The 12236-nt window shown below is 61.7% G+C and overlaps 1 protein-coding gene across 1 annotated transcript; it reads right to left on the reverse strand.

The window, feature by feature from the left end:
- Window positions 1-6048: 6048 nt before the first annotated feature.
- Vwa1 (von Willebrand factor A domain containing 1) lies at window positions 6049-9731 on the reverse strand. Its single transcript, XM_090333943.1, has 4 exons — window positions 9541-9731; window positions 8196-8753; window positions 6563-6841; window positions 6049-6393 (listed from the first exon to the last, which is right to left on the reverse strand). The coding sequence occupies exons 1-4, from the start codon at window positions 9614-9616 to the stop codon at window positions 6071-6073; spliced, it is 1236 nt and encodes a 411-aa protein (XP_090190069.1). The 5' UTR covers window positions 9617-9731; the 3' UTR covers window positions 6049-6070.
- Between the last annotated feature and the right edge of the window lie 2505 nt (window positions 9732-12236).

Genomic DNA, 12236 nt, shown 5'->3' on the forward strand with positions numbered 1-12236 from the left:
CCCGGGGAAGGTCCGCTTCCCCGGACATCTCCGGGATGGTCCGCTTCCCCGGACATCCCGGGGAAGGTCCGCTTCCCCGGGCATCTCCGGGAAGGTCCGCTTCCCTGGGCATCCCGGGGAAGGTCCGCTCCCCTGGGCATCCCGGGGAAGGTCCGCTCCCCTGGGCATCCCGGGGAAGGTCCGCTCCCCTGGACATCCCCGGGAAGGTCCGCTCCCCTGGACATCCCCGGGAAGGTCCGCTCCCCTGGTCATCCCCGGGAAGGTCCGCTCCCCTGGTCATCCCCGGGAAGGTCCGCTCCCCTGGTCATCCCCGGGGAAGGTCCGCTTCCCTGGACATCTCCGGGGAAGGTCCGCTTCCCTGGGCATCTCCGGGGAAGGTCCGCTTCCCTGGGCATCTCCGGGGAAGGTCAGCTTCCCTGGGCATCTCCGGGAAGGTCCGCTTCCCTGGACATCTCCGGGGAAGGTCCGCTTCCCTGGGCATCCCCGGGGAAGGTCCGCTTCCCTGGACATCCCCGGGAAGGTCCGCTTCCCTGGACATCCCCGAGGAAGGTCCGCTTCCCTGGGCATCTCCGGGAAGGTCCGCTTCCCTGGGCATCTCCGGGAAGGTCCGCTTCCCTGGACATCCCCGAGGAAGGTCCGCTTCCCTGGACATCCCCGAGGAAGGTCCGCTTCCCTGGACATCTCCGGGAAGGTCCGCTTCCCTGGACATCCCCGGGGAAGGTCCGCTTCCCTGGGCATCCCCGGGAAGGTCCGCTTCCCTGGGCATCTCCGGGAAGGTCCGCTTCCCTGGACATCCCCGGGGAAGGTCCGCTTCCCTGGGCATCTCCGGGGAAGGTCCGCTTCCCTGGGCATCCCCGGGAAGGTCCGCTTCCCTGGGCATCTCCGGGGAAGGTCCGCTTCCCTGGGCATCTCCGGGGAAGGTCCGCTTCCCTGGGCATCTCCGGGGAAGGTCCGCTTCCCTGGGCATCTCCGGGAAGGTCCGCTTCCCTGGACATCTCCGGGGAAGGTCCGCTTCCCTGGACATCTCCGGGGAAGGTCCGCTTCCCTGGACATATCCGGGGAAGGTCCGCTTCCCTGGACATCTCTGGGGAAGGTCCGCTTCCCTGGGCATCCCCGGGAAGGTCCGCTTCCCTGGGCATCTCCGGGGAAGGTCCGCTTCCCTGGACATCCCCGGGAAGGTCCGCTTCCCTGGTCATCCCCGGGGAAGGTCCGCTTCCCTGGGCATCCCCGGGGAAGGTCCGCTTCCCTGGACATCTCCGGGAAGGTCCGCTTCCCTGGACATCCCCGGGGAAGGTCCGCTTCCCTGGGCATCCCCGGGGAAGGTCCGCTTCCCTGGACATCTCCGGGAAGGTCCGCTTCCCTGGACATCCCCGGGGAAGGTCCGCTTCCCTGGACATCCCCGGGGAAGGTCCGCTTCCCTGGACATCTCCGGGAAGGTCCGCTTCCCTGGACATCCCCGGGGAAGGTCCGCTTTCCTGGGCATCCCCGGGGAAGGTCCGCTTCCCTGGGCATCCCCGGGAAGGTCCGCTTCCCTGGGCATCTCCGGGAAGGTCCGCTTCCCTGGACATCCCCGGGGAAGGTCCGCTTCCCTGGGCGGCTCCGGGGAGGTCTGCTTCCCTGGGCATCTCCGGGAAGGTCCGCTTCCCTGGGCGGCTCCGGGAAGGTCCGCTTCCCTGAGCATCTCTCCTGAGAGGCAAACTCCCCCTCAACCTGCCAGAGCTGCCCTATGGTCTTCAAGGGATGAACCACAAGCTCTGGAAATCACCAACCAGGTAACTTGTTCCTATTCTAGAGAAGGAGTATCAATGTGTGAGAAGTAATGCAACTACCTGGTGAATGTATCTGTAACACCTCTATATATTGCCCTGACAGCAACAACAACAAAAATCTAGGGCTGGGAGTTTGGCCTAGTGGTAGAGTGCTTGCCAAGCAGGCCTGAAGCCCTGGGTTCAATTCCTCAGTACCACATACATAGAAAAAAAGCTGTAAGTGGTGCTGTGGCTTAAGTGGTAGAGCTCTGGCTTCAGGGCCTGAGATTAAGCCCAGGACTGGGGGGTGGGGGGCAGGGAATAGAAATCAGCCAGACCCGGTGCCTCCTGCCTGTCATCATAGCTCCTCAGAAGGCTGAGATGTGAGGATCAAAGTTCAAAGCCAGCCCAGGCACTAAAGTCTGGGAGATTCTTATCTCCAATTAACCACCAGAAACTGGAAGTGGCACTGTGGCTCAAAGTGGTAGTGCACTAGATGAGCAAAAGAGCTCAGGGCCAGGGGCCAGGAGTTTGGCCTAGTGGCTAAAGTGCTTGCCTAGCATGCATGAAGACCCGGGTTCGATTCCTTGGTACCACATACATAGAAAAAAAGCCAGAAGTGGTGCTGAGGCTCAAGTGGTAGAGCTCTAGCCTTGAGAAAGTCCAGGGACAGTGCTCAGGCCCTGAGCTCAAGCCCAGGACTGGCCAAAAAAAAAAAAAAAAAAAAAGAGCTCAGGGCCAACACTCAGGCCCTGAGTTCAAAACAGAAAAGCACAAACTGTGATTCCATTACTTGAGTCATGTAATTGTAATCCTTCTGTACAACCTACATCTTTTTTTTTTTCAGTCCTGGGGCTTGAACTCAGGGCCTAGGCCCTGTCCTTGGGCTTTCCTTGGGCTTTCTTTGAGCCAACTTTTTCTGTGTTTGTGGTACCAAGGAGTCCAACCCAGGGCTTTGTGCATGCAAAACAATCACTCTAGCACTAGGCCACGCTCCTGACACACAACATCTTTATAATAGCAATACAGTAAACAACAAAAAATCGCTTATCCCTGAAATCCCTGACCTCTGCCTCTCAAGCAGCTGGAATTACAAGCATGAGCATCTGCAGTTAGCTCCATCACTTGTGTTTGACATTTGAAGTCCTAGACTATAGACATGTCCTCTGACCTTTTTCTTGTGCCAGTCTTAGGACTTGAACTCAGCAACAATGCTACTTCAGCTTTTGGATAATTTGTTGATTGTAGGAGTGTCTTGCTCAGGCTGGCTTTGAGCCGCCATCTCCAGCTCTCTACATTCTGAGAAGGTAGGATTATAGACAGGCCTGAGCCACTGGTGCCAGGCCAGGCATGCCCTCCCCCCCCCATTCTTTGTTGGTTTCAACTCAGGGCCTGGGTGCTGTCCCTGAACTCTTTGCTCAATAGTAACCCTCTACCACTTTGCGTGCCACTTCCAGCTTTTGAGTGCTTCACTGGAGATAAGAGTCTCCTGGGCACTTTTCCGCCTGGCTTTGCACCGCCGTACTGGGATCTTCAGGTGTCAGCCTCCGGTGCTAGCGGGCTAGGATTACCGGCGGGAGCCACTGGCGCCCTTTTGAAAGACACTAGCTAGTTAGAGGAGATCATGACTCTTTTCTGCCTGAAACATTTTCCTTTAATTGGAAACTGTGAGGTTCTCTGCTGTTTTCTATGAGAGGCTTCTGGGTCCCAGCCTCTTCCTCTCCAGAATTAAAGACCAAGAGGAGAGACTGCACAGGAAAGATGCAAATTGACAGCCTGACTCGAGGCCAGACTGGCTATATTGATCCGCAGACAGTGGGTGCAGGTAGAGTGTTATTTGTAGGTCCTCCACCAACTAGACCTGAGTAAGCTGCAGGATGCACCAGAACTATGTCCTCCAGGGGGACCCAGGACCCCCAATGGCACACTCAGCCCCAGGACTTCCCAGTAGCCAGCCGCCACAGCTGCCCACAGTCTTCCATGGACAATGCCTATGCAAAAGCCTGGCCCTCTGGATCCGGAGTCTCTGCTGTAGTCAGCAGGCTCTCACTGCTCCTCCACACACACCATCTGTCTGCAGACCTGGCCTTTAGGAGTGAGGGGTCAGTCCTCTCCCTCAGCTGACTGGGTTTCTCCAATCCTGTTCTTCCTTTCAAGCTCCCTAAAGAACCTGCTGGTTCTGATCTCCTTTGTAAGTGACCAGTGCAGCGGAAAGGAAGGCTATTTGTCCCCGTCTTCCCGAGCCCTGAGAGTGAGGCCCTGGGCTGTTAGGCCCTGGGCTGTTGGTCCCCGCCCACTGAGCAGGACCTGTAGCTCTTAGGTGCCTGTGCCAGGCAGTGCAGCTCCTCAAGGCGCAGTATTCCCGAGAGCTGAGTTGTTCTGGCCCAGGACTAGTAATTCAGGACTGACCCTGAGGCTTCCCTGTCACGAATCGGCTCCTCTTCTTACTTGATGTTTGTGCTCAGGTGAGTTTGCAAGCTCATGGCACCTTCTGCCCCAAAGCAAGCCTCAGCCGTGCTTGGCCAGCAGGCTCGCCAGCAGAGGTATCAGCATGGCAAGCACTGTCCCCGCAGAGGCCCTGGGTATACATACTTCTGCTGGCCACGGGTGAGATGATGGGAGTCAGAGCCTACATCTGAACAGATACGGTGATTCAAAGAAGTAAAGGATAAGCCAGACTCTGAGGGATCAGACCTGCAGAACCAGGCCCTCTTCTCTTGAGTTCCAGTGGCAGAAGCCTACCGAAGAGCAGCTGGCAGGGCCCAGGCATCCTAAAGACAAGGGACCCATACCCTCCTCCCTGGTACACCATGATGTCAGACCCTGGGCATTATCATGTTGTCCAATCTACAGCTACAGTGTTGGGTTTTGTTTTGGGGTTTTTTTTTTTTTTTTTGGTGTCAGTACTAGGGTTTGAACTCAGGGCCTCTCTTGCTCTGCATTTTTTTTTTTGGTCAGTCCCAGGCTTGAACTCAGGGCCTGAGCACTGACCTTGGGTTTTCTCAAGGCTAGAGCTCTACCACTTGAGTCACAGCACCACTTCTGGCTTTTTCCTATGTATGTGGTACTGAGGAATCGTACATGCCTCATGCATGAGAGGCAAGCACTCTACCACTAGGCCAAAGTCCTAGCCCCTTGCTCTGCAGTTTTGCTCTCAGCTGACACTCTGTCACTTGAGCCATACCTGCATCTAGCATTTTGCTGGAGACATTACTTCTACCCTGGCTGGCTATAAACTGAGATCTGTGGATCTAAGGCCCTCTTGAGTAGCTAGGATTATAGATAAAAGCCACTTAGTGGCCAGCTTTTGCTCCCCCTCCCCCCCCACCACTTGAGTTACACCTCCAGTTCCAGGTTTTTGTTGGTTAATTACAGATGAATCTCTTGAACCTGTCTGCCTGGGTTGGCTTCAAACCTCAATCTCCAGAAATCAGCTTCCTGGGTTACTGGGGTTATAGGCACTGCCACTGACTGGAGTGTTTTGACAAGAGAAGCATTCTAACAACACGACATACTGGCTTTATATCTGATTTATTGAAGTTTAAGTCTGGCTCGTTAGTAGGTAAGAAAGGAAAAATGAGCTTGAGTTTTGGTAGGCCATTCTGGGATCAGAGGCTGTGCCTGGAGAGGGGCTGTGGTGGTAGCCAGGTCCTCTCTGCCCCTGTCCAAAGGCCCAGGGCAGTAGACAGTGGTGGGATGGTGGGTCAGCATGACCATCGGAGTCAGAGCCACTGAGATGAACCCGCTGGAGAGCCTGTCTCGCCAGCTGATTCTGAAGCTGAAGCTGTCACTAGAGTGCTAGTCTTAGAGCCTGGTAAGGGCAGCTAATACCTAAGCTCTGGTGCCATTCCTTCCAGAAGATGCACTGTGTGTCCCAGGGGCTGCTTGCTGGGCCTGCCCCAGTCCGGCGTGTCCAGTAGGCACTGCCCATCAGGCTGGCAGAGGTCTTGGTGGGGACCCCGGGCCCTCCCTGCCCTCCTCTCCTGCAGGAAGCACCAGCGTCTCCTTCCCTTTCCCCTCCCTCACTCTATCCACACCCAGGCCCACTGGGGCCCAGAAACCTCCAACCGGTGCTGGCCCTCCACCAGCCGGCCCCAGGCCCAGCTTCCCCAGGGGCGGGGCGGGCGTCCGGGGTCTGATGTCCACCTAGCTTCAGACGCCCTGGCCACCTCCCCCAGATGCTTCCACCCAAGCCACGCGCGCGCCGGGCCGGGCGGGCGCGGGGCGGCGGCGGGGCGGCGGGGCGGTGGGGCGGCGGGCGGGCGGCCGGGCTCAGCCCCGGGCGGGCGCGAGGCGGCGGGCGGGCGGGCGGGCGGCCGGGCTCAGCCCCGGGCGGGCGCGGGGCGCGGGGCGCGGCTGCGCTCGCCCGCCGGCGTGCAGGCCTTGGCCGACAGCGCCCTCTCGCGGCCGGATCTGAAGGCGGCGGTCACGGTCACCAGGTAGGCGGTGCCCGGCGCCAGGCCCTGCAGCGTGGTGCTGTTGTGCCCGGCGGGCACGTCCACGCGCTGCGCCGCGCCGCCCCGCAGCGGCCCCAGCTGCACGCGGTACCCGAGCGCCGCGCCGGGGCCCAGCGCCGGGGCCCAGCTCACGCGCAGGCTGCGGGGCCGGGCGTGCGAGATGACGATGCGCTCGGGGCCGGCCTCGTCTGCGGGGGGGACGGGGAAGGAGCGCGCTGAGCGCGGGGCGCGGGGGACCCCCGTTCGTCCCGCCCCGCCCCCCCCGCAGCCGCCCCCTCCCCCCGGCCCCCGCCCCCCCGCCCCCCTCCCCCCCACCCCGGTCCCGAGTCCCGGCCGCCCCCCTCCACGCACACGCACCTGGCAGGGTGCGCACCCGCACGCGCTGCGGCCCCAGGAGCTGCACGTTGGACTCCGGCCGCAGCGCCACGTCGTAGTCCGTGTCCGGGCGGAGGCCAGCCCAGCTCCAGCCCGTGGCGTTCCCGGGCAGCTGCTGGCGTCGCACGGCCTGGGGCTCCGCGCTGGGCATCCACTCCACCACGTAGTACCCGGAGTCGGCGGTCAGCAGGGGCGGCCAGGCCAGGCGGAAGCCGTGGGGTGTGACCTCGGAGGCTCGAAGCTGCTGCGGCTGCACCGCACCTGTACACGACCAGGAGCAGAAGGGCTGCCTGGGGCCCGACCGTCCAGTGGAGCCCTCTGCCGGGGACCGAGGGCCTCGGGTGCCTGAACAGCAGGCAAGCAGACGCTAATGGCCGGGCCGAGGGAAGGGTGAGGAAGGGCACAGCCTCCCACAGTGGGATCTCAGCCAGGAGGCTCTGCCCTGCATCCCGCTGGGCTCTCCAGCCCCTGGCTGAGCTATCCATCAGGGACAACAGGTCCCCTGCTGGGGGGATAGTTAGGCAAAGAAGGGCCAAAGGGTGCAACCAGGAGATGGGAGACTACAGGGGGAAACCCAGGAGGGCAGTGGAGACACAACCACCTCAGGTCCAGCTGCTGGCCTCAGCGTGAATCCTGAGCCTGTGACACCAAGCGTCATGAAGCTGTCTGGGCAATATCCAGATGAGCAAGGCTGGTGAAGCAACCTTTTATGTTGCCCTTTCACAGCTCAGCTGGGTTGGTGGTCTAAGGGCCACAGGGGTCACGTGTCCCTGGGGGTGACTAACCCACCTTCGGAGACTTGGTAACAGCCTGTGGCACACCTGGCGCAGTGGCTCACACCCATCATCCTAGCTACTCAAGAGGCTGAGATCTGAGGATCAAGGTTCAAAGCCAGCCAGAGCACAAAAGGACCTGAGACTCTTATGTCCAATTAAGCTCTAGAAAGTGGGTAGTGGGGCTCGGCTCATCAAGAGTAGGGCAGTAGCTTGGAGCTGAAGAGGTCAGGGACAGCACCCAGGCCCAGGGGTAGGTTGGTAGCCTTGAGCTAAAGAACTCGGGAACAGGGCCCAGGCTGAGTTCAAGCCCCATGACTCACAAAAAAAAAAAAAAAAAAAAAAAAAATCCTGAGGCAGTGGCATTAGCTTCTGTAGGCCCAGCCACCAGCAGATCCTTCATCTCTAGCCTTTCCCCTCTGGGGCCTGGCTGGAGAATTTAAAAAGCCAGTTTAGTGCTGAGCTGCTGAAGCAGGACTTCTGAAGTCTAGCTACCTCCCTGGCAGTCTTGGAGCTTCAGCCTCACCAGGAACAGACAGGGCCTGAGCTCTGAGGAAGGCATGATGAGCCCGGCAGAGTCCCCAGGCCGACACTCCCTCCCTGCTCCCCTTCCTCCTCTTCACATACCCTCTGCCTCCAGAACCCACACATGGCCGCAGCCCCCCCAGAGGCGGTTACTCGGGCCTGCCTCTGCCTCTCTACAGCCCAAGTGTTGGCACACATGAGGGCACAGAGTTGGAGTGCGTTCACTCGCTGGCACAGCATCCTCAGGTGGCTGAAATCCACACCTCCTGCAACTCCCAGACAGGACCGCAGCCGCAGCCCCGCCTCTTGCCACTCACCCAGGATGGAGGCCTGCAGCTCCTGCATGATGATGCGGAGGTCGTCCACGTCCACGAAGCGCAGGTGTGTCTCCGCAGGGGCTGACGCTGCTGCTGACAGCTCCAGCAAGTTGCCTCGGCCAGTGCTCACGATGAACACTGTGACTCCCAAGTCCTTGAGCTCTTGCATAGGGGGACCCACCGGATCGCTAGAGCCCCCATCTGTCACCCACACCAGGACCTTGGGCACCCCCGGCCGGGCACCTGCTGCCTCCGCAAACAGCTGCTTCTTCACATAAGCCAGTGCCAGGCCTGTGTTGGTGTCACCCATACGTTGGGCCGCAGCACGAACAGCATCCTGGACAGCCCGGCCTGAGCCGTGCTGGCTGAAGGAGAACTCGGTATATGGCTGGCTGCTCACGTGCACCAGGCTGGCACGCAGGGCTCCAGGGCCCACAGGTAGTGGAGCCACCAGCTGTCCCACAAACTCCCGGACTCTGGAGAACTCGTAGTGTGACACACTGGCCGAGCTGTCCAGCAGGAACAACAGGTCCCCCTGGGGGACTGCAGCTGGGGGTCCTGGGGGAAGGATAAAGGTTCAGTCCTAGCCGTGAGTTCCCAATAGCTCAGGGAAGAAGCCCTAAGACCTACGCTCTCCTTAGGTACACTTGTGCCCTGCCTGTGGGTCTTGGCAATGGCATGTTGAGGACAGGGGAACTCTCAGAGGGGAGGGATTGTCCTGGGACTTGAACTTAGGGCCTGGGCCCTGTCCTTGAGCTCTCGTGCTCAAGGGTGGCGTTCTACCTGTTGAGTCACAGCTCCACTTCGGGCTTGTTCTTGGGAGGTGACTGGAGCTAAGGGGCTCGGGGGCTTTCCTGCCTGGACTGGTTTCAAACCATGATCCTCAGGTCTCAAGCCTCCTGAGTAGGGGTGTGAGCCGAGCAGGCTCGGGGAGTTCTGGGCGCAGAAGCCCACGTTGGCTTCCGCTCCACTGTGCCCAGGCCTGGATCCCACATGTCAAGGAAGTGGGCCTCCAAAGCCCACCACCCTCTCTCCTCAGCAGACACTGGCTGCGTGCAGGTCAGGCCAAGGGTCCTGGCCTGGGCCGCCCAGGGGTAAGAGGCCATCTCTGAGCTGTGTTAAGCCACCAAGCCCAGCTGTCGGGCCCCCGCGTGCGCAGCGGGGGACAGAGGCAGCGGCGCGGCCCAGAGGGGCCGGGCTGGAGTCCTGACCCCACTGCCGGGCCTTCCTGGCCTCCGGCTTCTGCTCCGGGCCGAGCCCGCCTGGAGCGCCCCCTCCCTGCGGACGCGCCCCGCAGGTGCGCCCTCCACCCGCGGCGCCCCGCCGGCCCGCCGCCCGCACTCACCGCGCTCCGCGGCGCTCGGCGCCAGCGCCAGCCGCAGGCCCAGGGCCAGGCCGAGCGCCGCCGTCCAGGGCAGCATCGCGCGGCGCGGCGGACGCAGCGCGGCGGCTCGGGGCCGGCTGGCTGCGGGGTGGGTGGCGGGCGGGCGGGCGGAGGCGAGCGAGCGCCGGGAGAGGCGAGGCGGCGAGGCGGCGAGGCGGCGAGGCGGGGAGGAGGCGAGGAGGCGAGGAGGCGAGGCGGCGAGGAGGCGAGGCGCCCGGAGGCCCCGCCCCGCACAGGCCCCGCCCCCGCGCAGGCCCCGCCCCCGCGCCCCCCACCCCACCCCCGCGCAGACACCGGCTCCCAGGACCCCACCTAAGCCTGCGCCCTGGGGTCCTGGACGTGCAGTGGCTCGCAGCTCGGGCGTGGCGCGCCCACGCGGGCTCGCGCACACACAGACGCCCAGCCCCCCCCCCCCCCCCCCCCCCCCCCGCCCCGGCTCATTCACTACCGCTTTGGCTGCTGTGGGTCCCTAGTGCCAGGGCCAAGAGAGCCCAGCAGGTGTGGCCCGGGCCAGAGCAAGAGCAGGCGTCCGAGGAGGAAGCAGATTCTCCATTCTACCTGGGCTTCTGTGCAGTGTGGCCAAACCTAGTCAGACTCAAGGGCTGGGAACAGAGAGGGCTGGCTGCCAGGGGTGTCCCTGAGCATCCGAGCCCCCAGGCAGCCCTCCTGTCCTTCAGTAGGGTTAGGCAGGCCGCTGCCCCCGCCCCCTGCCTTCCTGTGGTGTGACATGGAGTTGGGGCTGGGGCACCCCGTGTGGGAGGACGGATGGGTCCCCAAGCCTTTCCTTCCTCCCTTTCTGGCAGGTGAGACACCCTGGGGCTTCAAGGACTGCCAGAGTGCTGCTTTGACTAAAAAAGGAAGCAGCAGAGCTGGGGCTGAGATGCTTAAGAAGCCTGGGGAAGGAACAAGCAGGAACTGTGTCCCTGCTGCCACTCCCCGCCCCCCTTGCCGGGAATCTTGGCAGTGGGTGCTGGCTGGGCTCCACAGACCTCAGGCCTCTGCATAGACTAGAAATGCTTTGGTGCTTCTGCCTGGACCTGGTAGGGGACGGTGGGTGTGGACTCCCCGAGTCTACAGTGCCCTCAACTGGGGGAGGCCTCACCTGGCTCTCAGTTCCCTAGCACTTGGAAGCCGCTAGGTGATGGGTGTCAGGATTGGAGTCCATGACCAAGGCCCCCACACTGAGCCAACAGCCAAGCAGCTGGGTCTTGCAGACCCACCCTTAGGGGTGGCTGCTCACAGCTCTGGGGCCTGGTTACACCTTGGCCTGCCCTGCTGTGCTGACAGGGAAGTTTCCCTCCCTTCTGGAAAAAGTGATCGGGGCTTCTTGGCATGACTCGGGCATCTTCCCTGCAGCCTCACCGTCAGACGCTGGAGGGCCAGCCTCCAGCCAGCCCTGGCAGAGCCCAGCCACCTGCCCTTCTCAACCTCTGTCCAGTCACTCCTGCTGCTGGACTTCCAAGGATACCATCTCCCCCTCTCACATCCCCTCTCCCCCCGCCAGTCTCGCTGAGGATCTCTGCTCTCAGCCACCGGACGTGGCTGGTCCTCTGGAAGGCTCCTTACATCTCCAGAGAAGAGCGGGCAGACAGAGGATCCCAGCGGATGCAGAGGGCAGCCAGGGCGTCCTGGTCAGGCCAGCGCAGGGCTTGACGCAGACACCAGAGGAAGCATACACAGAATGGTCCGGAAGCCTCCTCTCTGAAGGGACAGGCATAGGGAAGGGGGCGTGGAGATGTAGGCCTAGGGACAGGCCAGGTGGTGAGATGGTGGCCAGAGCTTTCTGCCCCCAGGCACAACCTGGGTCTGGTCCTGGCATCCTGGAGACTCCAGAGGAACATATCCTGAAGCTCAGGCCACCTCGCCCTCACAGCCTTGGCTCAGGTCTGGGAGCTCTGCCTGGCTCTGAGCTGGCTGCCTCAGCGGTCTGCGGGCAGAGGGGTTTCTCCCAGCTCTCAGCTGGACACCCCTGCCCCCACCCAAAGCCCTGGAGACGGCTCCCTCCTCCACAGTCAGGCTTTTGCAGAGAAAAGGGGCCTTTTGTCCCCAGATTTCTGTGGTCATGTTCAACCCTAGGGAAAAGGGCAGCCTCAGAGGCCTCTGACCCAACCCCTGACCCCAGCTAGAGCAGACCATCCTGCTCCCTGTCCACCTCCCATGAGCTGCAGGGTCAGTCACTATGTCTCTGTGCCCAGAGCACAGAAACTGGAAGTGGTGGGAGGAGCTGCCAAGGCCTGGGGCAGAGCCTGGTCTCCGGCACCCCGCTCCAGGGGCACAGAAGAGAACCTGGTCTCCAGTACCCCACACCATGCACACAGATGGCAGCCACAGGACAGGAATGTGGGCAGTGACGTTCTCAGTTCCTTCCTGCTCTTCCCAACACCACCCTCTAGATTTGACCTCTAATCTTGGCCCTTGACCTCTAGGCCCAAGGACTAGAGTGGTTCTGAGATCTGGGACCCTGTCGCACCACTGGGAGCTGACACCTGTTTAGTCTCCCTGCAGCTAGGACGGCAGGCAGAGGGTCCACACGGAGAAGAGGGTAGCCTGGGCCCCACAACAGGCATCCTGCCCATCCTGCCTGCTTGCCCTGGGGATACCAGGACACAGGGGAGCTCAGTCTTCCCTATACTGCCAGTCAAGGGAAGGGGGAACCA

The sequence above is a fragment of the Megascapheus bottae genome, chromosome 6 (genome assembly GCF_031878675.1).
Source record: "Megascapheus bottae isolate mThoBot1 chromosome 6, mThoBot2.hap1, whole genome shotgun sequence".
NCBI classification, from domain to species: Eukaryota; Metazoa; Chordata; class Mammalia; order Rodentia; family Geomyidae; genus Megascapheus; species Megascapheus bottae.